At 29.0% G+C, this 15,108-nt stretch overlaps 1 protein-coding gene across 10 annotated transcripts in view; it reads left to right on the top strand.

Moving 5' to 3' along the window:
- The first annotated feature begins 3,375 nt into the window (after positions 1 to 3,375).
- Positions 3,376 to 15,108, top strand: part of LOC123292073 (uncharacterized protein CG43867) — an 872,927-nt gene continuing 861,194 nt past the window's right edge. For all 10 annotated transcript variants that reach the window (XM_044872589.1, XM_044872590.1, XM_044872595.1 and 7 more), the window contains exon 1: positions 3,376 to 3,932. In XM_044872589.1, the coding sequence (XP_044728524.1) occupies positions 3,441 to 3,932 (492 nt within the window). In that variant the 5' untranslated portion in view covers positions 3,376 to 3,440. The remainder of the gene's footprint in view (positions 3,933 to 15,108) is intronic.

The following is a 15,108-nucleotide window of genomic DNA, read 5'->3' on the forward strand; positions in this document are numbered from 1 at the left end:
AAGCTTTATGTTTCGCCCTATCATTAATAGATAATTAAATCATTGGTGAAGTGAGATACTGCAGTATTTCTTGGTTTAATTATTTTGTGTCCCATTTAGTTAAAAGTCTATTATTAATATTAAATTCTCACACCAAAATGCTAAAAAACTATAACCTAGTCAACATAGAATTTGACGAATTTCATTCTGTATCATTGTATCTAAAAACCTCTCACATATAATAAATAGCGTGCTTGCTGCTCGAATGGTTGCGTGTCACAGAATTTCAATGCTTTTTTTTTGTGTTATTTATTTTTCCCAAATGAATAAAAAAATTGTTCATAATAGTATTACAATCCTCACATGAGTGTTTTTCTACCAATTATGGATACATTCAAGGTATGGATGAATTTGTGCAAATAATAGTTAAACCTATTCACTTTTTATTTTATAACATACTAGAGTACTATCCACCCGCTTCGCTGGGTTTAAAAGTAAAGATTGATAAAAATTGCTCTCGCTTATCCCCTTTCCTAACACTCGAAATAATGGTAAGAATTGTTTTACACAGCGAAAATATATGTATGGTTTTCTATTTTTTTAAATGTATAACAGTCGTAATTATTCATTGAGTATATCAGAGAAGATTTACAGAAATCTGTAATTTATGGTAATGTCAAATTAAATTTTTTAATTTTTTGTTAAATTTTTATTAATATATCTTTATAAATTATATTATGTTTTATTCTGACGTATGAACTATATTGCTGTACAGTTTTATTAAAAACCATTCGCTAGTTTTAGCGTGAAAGCGTAACAAACAAACAAACAAGCTTACTTTCGCATTTATAATATATAGAGATACAATGGGTATAATAATCTATTATAAATAATAAAACAGCAACAGCAATTGCATTGTGCATTTTTTAACGTCAGGGGTCGATGTTTTCAAAGTTGTATCCATATCCAAACCATGGTGGCGATCCAAACCATGGTTGCGGCCACAAAACTAAAATTTTTACACCTTACTAAAAAGCGATTGCACTAAATTCGTCCAGCCGGCTTAAGCTATTTTCACTTCAAAAGTTTTGTGAGACACTCATCAAAGGATGCCCGTCATCGTCACTTTGAAATTTTAATTGTTTTATTTGTCTTTCTTTCGAATGGCGGATAAAATGATGTTTAGTTTTATTATCTTCTTATCAAAAGTTTTCTTTTAATATTCTGATTAAGGGAAAGGTTAATTTTTCTTCCTGTTACAATACAGGGTGTCGTTGGCATAAACTAAAAATAACTTTTATCGATAAAAATGCTTCAAGCGAAAAATGTTGGATGTGTAGGCGCACGTCTTATGCGGATTTTTACCGCAAAATAGTAATTCGTTTATAAAAAAAAGTGAGGGTATCAAAATAAAGTAAATTAAAAGGAGATTACAAAAATATTTATAAGTTTAAATTTTATAATAGATTAGTGACATTTAAAAGTCTAAAATAAAATAAATAATTAAAAGAATAAAAAAAAACCCGACTTCGTTAAATTAAATCTGAAAATGAAAAAACAAGCATAACAGACGGTGTCCATTAAAATCTATGCCAATCAAATCTACCCAATAATGGACCCCGACTGTTAAAATCGTTTTATGTAAACTACTGGACTTGTTTCTTTCAGATTTTTTTAACGCAGTTTTGATTTTTTTTAAATATATTTTATTTTTTGAATTGATTGGTTTTGAGAAGTTCAACTGTATTAAAATATTTATTACATACGTAAAGAAGATTAATAAAATTGCCTAGGTATTGGTTACATTTGTTGCTGGGCTTGCGTGTTTTGATAAATCTAGCAAATGACCTTTATTGCAAATTAAATGCAAGTTTGTATTATTTTTAAATTATTATTTTCTCTTTTATTTTTAATACAATTTCAAAAAAATATCGATCGTCAAATGAATCCGATTTTTTTTTATTTTTGGAGCATTGTTACTTTCTATATCGAGTTTTATCAAATTTTGAAATAGTTATGTATGATTTATTAGTATTTAAAAAATAAAAAAAAATTTGTTGCCTCCAATTTCGATAAATCTTACAGCAAGCTTTAACACAAAAAGTCAATTAATGATTATATAGTTTCATAGATTTCGGGCAAAATTATACAAAATACGCGTTCAATTTTCTAAATGAATCGAATTTTTTTTTATTTTGAAGTAAAATTACTATAAATATCAAGTTTTTTACAAGTTCTGAAACAAAAAGTTGATTTTTTCAAAGCGGTATATAGTTATTGCCTGCAATTTCGATATAACGATATTTCAATATACATATAGTAATTTTGACCCAAATAATACGAAAGTTAAGTTTAAGTAATGATTAAATGCATTGTTTCTGAGATATTGCAAAAAAACCATACGAGCAGCGATTTCTCGAATCTAGTTTAAAAAATTTCTATTTCTAAATTTCAAACGTATAAGTTAGATTTTTGTGGTTTGTAGATCCTCTGTGGAACAATAATTTTGAATGTTAAGCCAAAGCTAAGATCGTATTGAGTAAAACTGCTCCGAGAGAGATCCTATGTCCGAAAGACGGATTTTTTTTTGTTCTAGCTTCTTCCAATTTAAATGTATGAATATAATTATTAACGAATTTTTTTCTTTTATTTCAGGTAAACAAAATGGCGATATCATCGAATACCAACGATAATATCAATATTATCAATGAACATAAATGTAATCCAAACATATTACTTCGAAAATTCTCATAACTTAACGTTAACTTATTGGAAATTACAGGAAAAACACCAAATTAAAAATGTAAATAAGAAAGAAACATTTTCTTTAAAGCTTGAAAACAAAAAAAATTAAAATTTTATATATTCATTGTTAAAATTTGCTGTTAAAATTTATAATAATCTTAAAAAAATAAAATAAAACAAAAATTCATTGCCTTTCAAAATAACAAAGATAAAATTTATGTTAAAACATATTGTGATTAAAATTAAAATAAAAAAAGATAGAAATATATGATTTTGTTTCGCTCAGTGGGTGCTAGATAGAAATTTTATAATTTTAAACAAGTTCACTATTTGATTTCGCACATAAAAAATTTATTTGTTATCGGCTGATTTATTGTTTTCCGTTGCTTCCTTTTTATCAATCAAAGGTTAAGACCCGTGTCTTTTTGATTCATTCATCTCATTGTCGGAGCAACAATTGATATTAATTTCGTCCCCATTAATTTAAAAAAAAAAAGTTTATTTTATTCGAAAATCGTTAAATGTCGTGTAATCTCGTGAATCTTTAAAAGAGTGTGCTTTTTCAGTTTTAGTTTTTTTTTTATGAGTGTTTGTTAGTTGAAATTTGTGATGACTTGATGAAATTTTTAATTCTTGAACGGGTGGCATTGTGCCAAATTGTGATTCAGTTGTTTTTTTTTTTTTTTGAATGAAAAGTAAATAAAAAGTGGTGTAATATGGCTGATGAGTTATCACGTGGTGGAAGCCCCGCACGACGACTTTCACAAATTTTCGATCCTCTATCACGTTTAACCGAGTACACACATCCCGGCAGTCCTGGTGCTACAGGATTACGTTCACAAACACCGGGTGGTCATCATGTTGTGACCTCGTCTCATTCTACACCGTCAAGTCCACGATTGTTACCGCGTCGTTCACGTTTGAATCAAACTCTTGGTGGTAGTGCTAGTGTGTCTACACGTGCTAATATTAACAATTTAGTGCAAACTTCTTCGTCATCTTCGGCTAGTGGTGGTGCTTCTTCATCGTCGGGGATGCATTATTATTCACCGCAACATCATCATCACGATATGTTGTTAGATAGTGAAAGTTCATCGTGGTCAAGTGATTCGGGTGTTAATTGGCAAGAACGATGTCTGGAGTTACAATTGGAGCTACATCGATCGAGAAATCAAGCGACTCGGGTACGAGATATGCTGCGAGATAAGGTAAATTCAGTTCATTTTTATTAACAATAATGGGGTTTAACCTCCGTTTCTCTGACCATGTCTATAACAGAGGCTACCCTCATCATTATTTTTAATCTTTAGTTATTTGTAAAACGACTTACTTCGTTCTTCGGTACTTCGTTCTTATCCAAGTGAAGAAAGTGTCATCAACTAAAAATCAAAACAATTTTCGTTACACAACAGGTGGATATCGTTTACGAAAATATCTTAATTTTCCATAATAGTGTTCCATTTTTTAAGGGCTAATTTCTTCAGAACCTAACCAACTCCTCTAGCCGACTTTGTAGTCGACAAACTCAACCAAACCAACTCGTAATTACAACAATACAGTGGTGTTTTCGGTAATTTTTTTTCCGTCATGATTTTGCCGGATCTGTTTTTCCAAGTGTATTTTTTCCGTTGCTGTTTTTTTCCGCTTTCCATTAATATTGAACACACTGTTGTTTTGAAAAATTGTTTTGTATATTTTTCTTGATCTTTGTCGGTAAATTTAGGTGAGCGGTGTAAAAATAAAATTAAAAAGACAACGAGGTAAAGCTAAAAATATTTCTGCAGACAGATTGGGATCTTCTGGAAGGAAAGAAAGGCTTTCTGAGACTAACTAGATGAAATTTGGTGAAGAGCTAAAAAAATAGTTTAATCTTACTTGACTTATCAGCGTTTTTGTGAAAGAGTTACCATACACCTATGGTTTTGTCAACTTGGTCGAAAGTTAACGAAGAGTTATATCTTTCAAAAGTTTCTTATTTGTGTCTTAACCCATTAGCACTCGCGCTATGAGCATTTGCTCACGCTTGATTTAAAACATAAATAACTCAAATAGTATATTCAATTAAAACTATTTTTAGATTTTTTCAAGCTATCTACAGTTTTAAAATACATTTTTTTCAAGTTCTTCAGAAATTGTGAAAATTTTTCTTATCGCGAAAGTAAAGATGTAAGCAAAAACATATTAACTTCGGAAATTTTCGGTCCTATTCGTGTAATTTGTACTCAGTAAATTAAAAAATCTTGTGATAGAAATATGGAAGTTAGTTAAAATGAATTTAATTATTAAGATTATTTTTCTGCTCTAATATTTTCACTCTCAAACATCATTCAATAATCACGTAATCAAAATATTTTAAGTTAGCTAGTACATTAAAAAGTCCTTTTATTTCTCGCCCTCAAATTTATTTATTGGTATGGCTAATTACCTCGTAAATTAGGCGTCGGATCGAAATTTCGTTCGTTATTAGCTTTTTCAGGAAGAGTTCTGCTACAAATTATATAACACCTTGTATAAACGTGTGAATAACGGTTTGTAAACAGAAATGATAACTTGTGTACAAGGATGTTTCTATTTACAATCATTAATTAATCATTTATTTCTGATTGATAACAAAGTTTTGAATGAATTAATAATAATGATAACAATTAATAGTATTATTTGTTTTTGTGGTTTAGTGAACAGATATCAAGGTCAAATTAAGGTCAACTTTTTCTATATATCAGTAATTAAGCGATTGAATTGTTTTATATTTAATAAATATCATTAGTGCATCAGTAAGCATGCAATTAGTTTTTGTAAATTTAAAAAAATAACATTACTACAAATTTATATTAGTCAGTAGTACAGCAATACAGTACCAAATATTGTGTCTTTTGTTCTGGCAGACGGTTTCCAAGATATACTTCACGAAAAAGACAATAGAATTACGTTAGGAAAAAAATTTGATATTACCTTTTTCAAACAAAAAAGAAAGAGGTTCTCAATTCGAATGTATTATTTTTTATTTATGTTTGTTGCCTCAGAACTTTTGACTGGGTGTACCGATATTTATGATACTTTATCTATTTGCAAGCTCGTGCTTCCCGTGTGGTCCAGCTTCAATTCCAGTTCTGACAACGGTATCCATGTGAAAACCATATAAGTCTTAAATTTGCATTAAGTATGTGCGCGACAAATGGACGAATAACTCAGTATCACGCTAACTGATTTCGATGATTCTTTTTTTAGTAATAAATTAGTTAGTGTACTTAAGATTCACTAAAAATCACGAAACAAAAACAAACTGACTTCAAAAGAAAAACTTTTCCAAAACAAATTAATATGCACTAAAAAGTAAAAAAATATAGATAATATAATGTAGTTAAAATTATTATTTTTGTAGTCGGTGTCAGCCAAGCTAATGTAGCAAATTGTTCTGTCAGAGTTGTTTTCTTGGCTGACACCGACTCCAAAAATAACAATTATTTTAACTACATTATATTATCGTTATTTTTTTACTTTTTAGTGCAAAATTTGTTCTGGAAAAGTTTTTCTTTTGAAGTCGATTTTCTTTTTGCAAAAAGTTTTTTTTTTTTTTAATTGTGGTTTTAGATCTCTCAATTTCCACAAGGTAAGATAAAATCTCTATTTCTTTGTTCTTTTAAAAACTGTTAATCTGTACCTTTTTTAGCACTAATTATTATTAAGCCCATTTATATTTCAGATAGCAATCCAAGATAATCGTACTCGCAGCTAATGAGAAACAGATTTCTTTATATTTTGTTATAAAAACAAAAACTCATTATTTTAGTAATAAAATATACTTCATATTTCCCCCCTGTAACCACCAACTGATTATTACTTTCTTAACCATTAAATATAAAATCAAAATAATTAAACTGTAAATTATTGTAAAAAAAAAAGAAACAGTTTGAAATGGTTGACATTAATTATGCTTTAAAAAATAAACAGTCATTCATCACTTAATATACGTTTATAAATGTTGAATCATACAGACGTGTACGGTGTACATACTACGTATAAATACGCATATTTATTAAATAATATAAGTGAGAAATCTTTTACGATTATACAGGCGAGCATTCTCATTAATAAACGTCTGGAATTCACATTAAATTTTTAGAAAAATGCGTTCTCTCATTAACAACATTTCAAATTTTATTCTGAGGATAAATCTGTTTTTGAGGATAAAAATAGTATTTAAATGATCTTCTATCGATGTAAAAATTTAAAAAAAAATGGATGAACTTGAGATTTATGCTTCAAATTTTGAAGATAAATACTGTTAGAACTTGGGAAAACTAGACGAAAACTAAGAGTAAAATTTTTCGATACATATCATAGTTTTTGAGTTATTGACTCTTTGAGAAAATCACATTTAAAAGAAACAACACACAAATTTCATTCATTTCATCACTTTAAATGTATTTTATAAAAAAACGAGTGCCGCTTTTCTTATAATTTTATTTTTTGGAAAAGATTTGTGTCGCTTTTAACTAATGAATCCGAGGGCTCGGTAGTGCTCCCGCCAAGTCGAGCGCGAAGCAAACACTGACGTATCATCCTTTACTGTCATCCAGTAAGCTATAATCACATACTTAAAATCCAAAATTTTCAAGTCTGTAGGTCATTTAATTCCGAAGTTAAGCAAAAGGAAAGTTTCGTATTTATGACACTCACTCACTCACTCATAATCATCATAATACAACTAGTACTTCCCATAAACTCAGAGAGCTAAAATTTGGTACAGAGTTAGGGTTTACTAGCCACATAAAGGGAAAACTATAAAAACTAGGATATTCGAAGATCTGGAGTACATGGTGACCCTGAAAAAAATAAATCAATATGCCCACGTTTCTACAAAAAGAAGTGAAATCCCACCAAAAACATTCTGTAAAAAACTAGATGGAGCTTGTTTATCTCTAAAAAGTAATGAAAGCTAGACAAAGTCGTGCCAAGTCTAAGGTTCCTTACTACGATTCTTTATTATTATAGGAATGTTTTGTGACTTGGCCGTTGAAGGGTACACAAGGGTACAAAACCAGATGCTCCATGACACCATTGCACCAATCTGAGACCACTTCAACGTCCACGGCCCAGTCACACAACATTAACTACTTTAATAATATAGAAATCGCAGGAAAGAACCTTAGACTTGACACGACTTTGTCTAGATTTCACTACTTTTTAGAGATAATTAGCAGTTCTATCGATACTTGATTAGTTTTTTACAGAATGTTTTTGGTGGGACATTAGTTTTCAAAATTAATCCTTTTTTAAATTAGCCTTATTACATAATAAAGGATACCTTTAAAAACGTTTCAATAGGATTTATAAGTTAAAAACGCAAATCTCAGTTCCGATTTATAATTTTAACACCGTAAGGTGTATTAAAAATTTTACCTTCTTACAAAGGTCATTCATAGGAATATATATACACGATTTAGAGGTGCTAAGAAAACTTATTCATTTCATATTCAAGGTATTGTGTAATGAAAGAGGCAGTAACATTACATAAGATTCTAGTTCGAGGTATCTAAAGCTTTAGCTAGAAAAAATCCATCTACAGTATTCAGCCTACCTTTACATAGAAAATAGATCGCAATGTAGTGACGTATTGTCTCACTTTCTTGCTCCGAAAAGAATATATTCTGTTCGATTATTCAACATTTAACCAAAAATTAAATTTTTTGTAAAAACATACTACTTAAAAAAAAAAAACCTAAAAATTGAATACCAGAAAATTAAAATCGATTGATTAGATTTCTCATAAGCAAGAAAAACCTACAATTAAGAAGTAGTTTTGAAAATTGCAATGACCTACTTTTACGAAAATTAAGTGACAGAAAAATTTCAGTGAAGATACTCTTTTATATGCTCTAGAAGGAAATCAGCCTGTATAATGAAGAAGTAAAATTTTCAAAATTTTAAAAACCCCCGAAAAATTTTTCTGGTACGGAACTTTGAACTCGCACTTGAAACATATCTAAGAACACTCTTCTCCATTTAATTACCTGTTTTCCTAGAGCCTTCTCCAAGCTGAACCGATTTTGAAGATCATTTGAATTTTTGCCTCATAATAGATATGAAAATAATGAATTTCTAATAATAGACTCACGCCAGAGCAACGATTGCCAGGGCAACAAAGTGTTAAAATTGTTATTTTTATGAAACGTTTTTATTAAAAGCTTCCAAGATCGTAAGATCTTCTTCCATAATATTCTTTGGAGGTATGCAAAATTAATTTGTTTACGCCAATAAATCAGAGACGGGTAAACACTTGGAATACAACATTCGGTAAGTTATTGGCGAAATACGCCTGCAATTGTTGCGAATGGTACGCGAGCTATTGTCGCGGTGGACACATGACTGAAATTATATTCAAACATTAATGGCTTAAAATGATCTTTCCAATAAAGCCAGTTTCATTGATATTAAAAGTTTTTCTTTGTTTTATTTTATGTAAAAGTTGTGAACCTCTAAAAAGAACACCAGTTAATAATAAAACTATAACATAATAATATTGTCATGTGCGTTGTCATAAAATTTACGTTTGTTTAAGTAATAATAATATGTTAAGATCCATATGTATGTTACCTAGTCAAATCTAGTGAATTTATCATCTAATTTAAAATAGAATCTTAAGTCAGTCTTCAGTCACATCTATTCTGTTAAAACATTTATTTTGAATTGACAATTACAGATTAATGAAGCGTTAATTAAGTAGGAAACTGTTCAAACTTAAAACTAAACATAGATCTTTAATTTATATATTTAAATGCGTCATACACACGAGATGAGATGAGAGTTATAGACATGTAGGTATGTCATATCTTAATTATTATATAATTATACTGTTTTATTATTTGTAATATTTACAAGTAAATTACTAGATCAAGTATTCGTTGTGTGCGTAGTCATGATAGGAACAATAAAATCGATGCCAGCGCTTCCAGAACAAAATTTTGGCGTTAAAGATGGGTGTTATGACTAATTTGCAATTCTTTACATGTAGATGTTATAGTGAATGTCAAATTAAAATTATTGAAAAACACTAATTAATTAAACTTAATGCATAAAAAATTGTGAAAATAAGAAATCAAATTGCATAAATATTATTTTTTAAATGTCAATAGGGAATATTCATGAAATTTAAATTTGTATGATTCAATCCATATAATTATTATATATGCATCCATACAATTCTATAATTAAAGTAGTGTATCGTTACCATGGAAACGCCTACAATACAACTCACACACAGTGCAAATAGTAGATTTGGAAACAATTGTATATCATTAATGTTTGAATAATGGATGCGTTTGGCAGAAAAAAGCGCTTGAGAGCGCTTACTAGCGCTGAAAAACAAACTGTACAGTTTTCGGCCAGGACATGTTTGCTAACTTCAGTTGCGCTGACACAATCCGCCATTTTGATTATTTATTTTATTTGTTTTGAAGTAGAGTTCATAAGTTGTTTTGTGCAATTAGTTTCAAGTAATATTAAAATAAACAATAATGTCAGTCCAAAATATTTGACAGCTATTTACTATTTGACAGCGCTTACCGCTTAACAATCGCCATTTTGTTTACAAGCGCTTCCTAGCGCTTTTTTTCTGCTAAACGTACCCAATATGATTTCGGTCATGTGACCGCCACGGTAGGCGCGTTAATAAGGCAATCTGGATGTCCAATTTTCACACACTTTGAGGTCAATTAAAGGGTCCATTACGTGAAATTAATAAAAAATTGTAAACGTTGCTAGCATGCATTTGTTTATTACTTTAAATCGAGTATTTATAATAATAATAATATAGTCCTAATTTAGCTGACTTGTTGGGCAAAGATCTCCCCCAATCAAGTATTTATACCTGTTAGTAAAAAAAAAACTTAAAATGATTTAACCCGTCTGCACTCACGTCAATCGTTCGGTAATATTTAGCCGAGTAATGAGAGATTTCCTCGCGCGTTCATGCATGCGTCAAATTTTTCACTTGTTAAATATTCTTTAAATCATATCTTCTACTTAAATTTAAATACATTTTTTTAATGCACTACCTAATATAGTTTGATTACGTGATTATCGAATGATGTTTGAGAGTGAAAATATTAAAGCAGAGAAATAATCTTAATAATTAAATTCACTAATTTCATCATATTTCTATCACAAGCTTTTTTCATTTACTTAGTACGACTTACATTAAACTGAACCGTTCAATAAGGTTCAAAGTATTTTGATTGTAGGTTTGGTTGACAGTAATTAAAAATCTTTTAAATTAGAGTAATAAGCGCGATCAAAATCATTATACGGATTGGGACAGAAAAACCCTATCTAAATCTAAACACACACACAAAATAAAAAAATAAATAAAAATCATTCAATTAAAAAAGTTGAATTAAAATCACGCTAGCGTGTGAACGGACGTTAGTACACGCTAACGTGTGAATAGCCACCATGCGCAATAATTATTAAAATTTAACAAACGAAAACAACGTAGTTCGCGTATGAATACAGAACCGAGCAAAAAAAAAAAGCCAAAAACAATTTAAAAATCAGGTCTCTTGGAAAATCACCATTGAAGGGTACACATCAAATAGAAAATTTATTAAAAATTAATAATATACACGTTCGTGCCCGCAACGCGAGCACGTTTTAATATTACATCGATAATTATACTATCGTGGAGAAACTGGAAATCTGGCAACAATAATGTGCTCTGGAAATAAAGATAATTGGTATAAATTCAAAGAAATGGACGTACATGAACGATTAATTAATTATACCTGGACATTTCATCAACGGCTGGTGTTGTTTGTTTTTGGTCGTGTATCGGTCATCCTGTGGTGGTTTTGCCTAGATTTTCAGGTACGGTGCTTTACTGTTATCATTAGTACTCCAATCCGTATAATATCGTTGTTGGAGATTTACCTTATAGAAATTCCAAACATTTAATATACGTATTTTTTAGACTATCCAATTGAACATTTCCGATTTGATTTTAATTAAAAATGGTAAAGATTGTTTTGTGAAGTGAACCAATACCGCGTTTAGAGGTGTAGCCGACAACGAGTTCAGACTGCCCATGGAAGGGTGTCAAAAGTCCTCGATTGGAGTTGCACCTCGCGGTTCGTCATCTTCACAGTATTCGGCCCTGTGTTAATGCTTGACTACGTTGAGTCACGGGCCGGATACAGAAGATAAATTATTTGGTTCACTACACAGAATTAAATTTACGTCATTTCGAGAACGTTTGGTTTTGTTTAACACCTAGATCGGAAATGTTCAATTCAAACTAGTATCATTTTATAATAATGTAACAAAAAAAAAAAACACTTACTTAATTAACAAAAACATTGCACAAAAGAGGTTATGTAGCCTGGTGTAGTTGATTGTGATGTTTTTAGTTCATATCATTTTAATTCTTTTAAAGGTTTTATTTAAAGCCATTTTTGTAAATAAAGAATATTTATATTTTAATGAAATAAAGTAACTTAAGTGTAAAAATATACGTAAATGCGTTTTGTTGTTGTCAAATAATTTTGACATTTCACTGATATGGTTCACAGAGTTGTAGTCGTTTTATAGACTTCTACTCAAGTCCTAGACCGTCCTTTTGGTCCACTTTATTTTCTTTTTCAGATTCGATCACAATTACTAAGATCGCGGTTAAATAACGCTTCCACTTATCATCGATGCCACAGTTGGTAATTTAATAGAAAGATGTTAATTTAAAGTCTTCTTAAAAATGCCACAAAACTATAACGAAAGTACATGAATATGCAAGAATATTTCCGTAAAGTTAATATTTTTGTTCTTATACCTTTACTCTCGTCTTGAAATCTCTCCCAGTTTTTGAAAGGCTTAAAACAAATTGATTTTAAAAAAAATTTAGATAGGTTGAAAGAATTTGAAAAATTCATAATTCTAAAATTGATAAAATTATATTAAAATGAAAGAAAAAGTTTCAACCACATATATCATTTGAAAAATAAAAGTTATTAATGTATTAAATGCTCATAACGCGAGTGCAGTTGGGTTAACATTAACACTTTTTAGGGGTATAAATATTATCGAAGATAATAAATGAGATCTCTAGGATATTTCAAAATAAATTTCGATTTTGTCAAAATTTCCTAGGTCAATTTATGTATTATATTTAAATACGTAATTGGGATTTTGAAGCAAATTTTTTTTTGACAATAATGGAAAGATCATATATATTTTATAGTAAACTGTTTTTATTTTTATACCATGCATATATGTAATATGCAAAGTATACTAAGTTTAGTCCAAAGTTTGTAACGCTTAAAAATATTGATGATATGCACAAAATTTTGGTATAGGTCTTCATAAAACCACCTAATTAGTCCATTTCCGGTTGTCCGTCCGTCCGTCCGTCCGTCCGTCTGTCAACACAATAACTCAAAACGGAAAAAAGATATCAAGCTCAAATTTTTACAGCGTACTCAGGACGTAAAAAGTTCGGATTAGGCGTAAATTGTATAGTTTGTATTATATGGGAATATCAGTTATGTATGTGTGACATGCATGTATGCGTAATGTGATAGAGTAATCAACATTATCTATGCATGGTATTTCAACAATTAACTCAGTTAATTGTTTGTTTTCACTTGTTTCATGAAAATCTTGAAAAGTTACAGATAGTTTTAAAAGAATCTTCAAAAGAGAAACGAAAACGCTCGACAAAAAAATTGTTCGTAAATCATCCTATACAATTATTAGTTAACATTATGACGTTACACGATCTTTTACGAACATTTTTTTGTCGGGCGTTTTCCTTTCTTTTTTGAAAAGTTCTTTTAAAACTGTCTATAACTTTAAAATTATCAAGAAAAAAATAAAATAAAAACAGTTTTGTAATAAACTTATATATCATCTTTCCATTATTGTTAAAAAAAAAGGGAAAAATTATTTTTTTCTAAATTGCAATTGGTGCAAATATTGAAATTTACTTTTAAGGGACTCCATTAAGAGCAAGCAATTATCAAAAAATGTTTTCAGAAACAAGTTAAATACTCTACTACTAAAAATGGATACAATTATTTTACAACTGTTTGAATATGATTGTGACAGATGTGACAACAAAATAGAGGTCAATGAATTCATATAAATATTTTTTGCTAAAAAGCATTGCAGTCAGTATAATATGTATATAAGTTTCTTATCAATATTGTCTACTATTATAAGTATTAGCTATTAAACTAATCATTTACTAGTTTATTGATAACAACATATTACGGAAATAAACACTTGTTGATAATAATAATATATGTAAATGTAAAATATTATAAATACAAATTATTATCTACACTACATGCATACAAATTTATATGAATTATTTATTTATATGTAAATTATTAATATACAAAAACTATCATTAGATAACTTAAAAAAATAAATAAATAAATAACTTTTAACAAAAAGAAAATCGACTTAAAAAAAACAACTATTCCAAAACAAAATAATATGCACTAAAAAGTAAAAAAAAAAAAAAAAAATTGGGTATCCTTGAATAACAAACAATAATCAAAATATTTTTTAGAGTTCTGCTAAGTAAAATGAAATAAAAAAAATATTACGACTTAAAAGTCAATCAAATTATTACGATAATTTAATGTAGTTACAATTATTGCTATTTTTGGAGTCGGTGTCAGCCAAGGAAACAACTGTGACAGAACAGTTTGCTACATAAACTTGGCTAACACCGACTCCAAAAATAACAATAATTGTTACTACATTAAATTATCGTAATAATTTGATTGACTTTTAAGTAGTTTTTATTTTTTATTTCATTTTAGAATCTGAAATCTGAAAGTTCACTAACTTCTTTGTTACTTAAAAAAAGAAACATCCAAATCGGTTGGTGTGATATTAAGTTATTCGTCCATTTGTCGCGCAGATTTATATGGTTTTCTCATGGATGCCAATATTAGAACCAGCTTCCAAGTAGATAAAGAATCAGATAATTAAGAAATCAGAATACACATAAAAAAAAATACAGTCGAATTGGGAACCTCCTCCTTTTTTGTTTGAAGTCGGTTAAAAATAGTGTATTCAATTTATAAATTGCTATTATTTAAAAAAATTATTATTACGTTTTACAATTTAATACGTTTTAATATTAAATTTTAATCATCATATACATGTTCTAACATGTTAAAGTTATTTGATTAAAATTATCACTCTCTGCAGTTTATAATAATATTTTGGGTCAATATCTTAAAATGAAATATATTGGTTGATAAAATTTTATGAAAAATAAAATACAGTAAGTCGGATTTAAATGTAATTTTCGGCATTCGATTAGTTAGAGCGTCAGGAAATTTTGTGACCTAGTCTGATTTATAACAAATTAAAAATATG

Source organism: Chrysoperla carnea, chromosome 2, assembly GCF_905475395.1.
Source record: "Chrysoperla carnea chromosome 2, inChrCarn1.1, whole genome shotgun sequence".
NCBI classification, from domain to species: Eukaryota; Metazoa; Arthropoda; class Insecta; order Neuroptera; family Chrysopidae; genus Chrysoperla; species Chrysoperla carnea.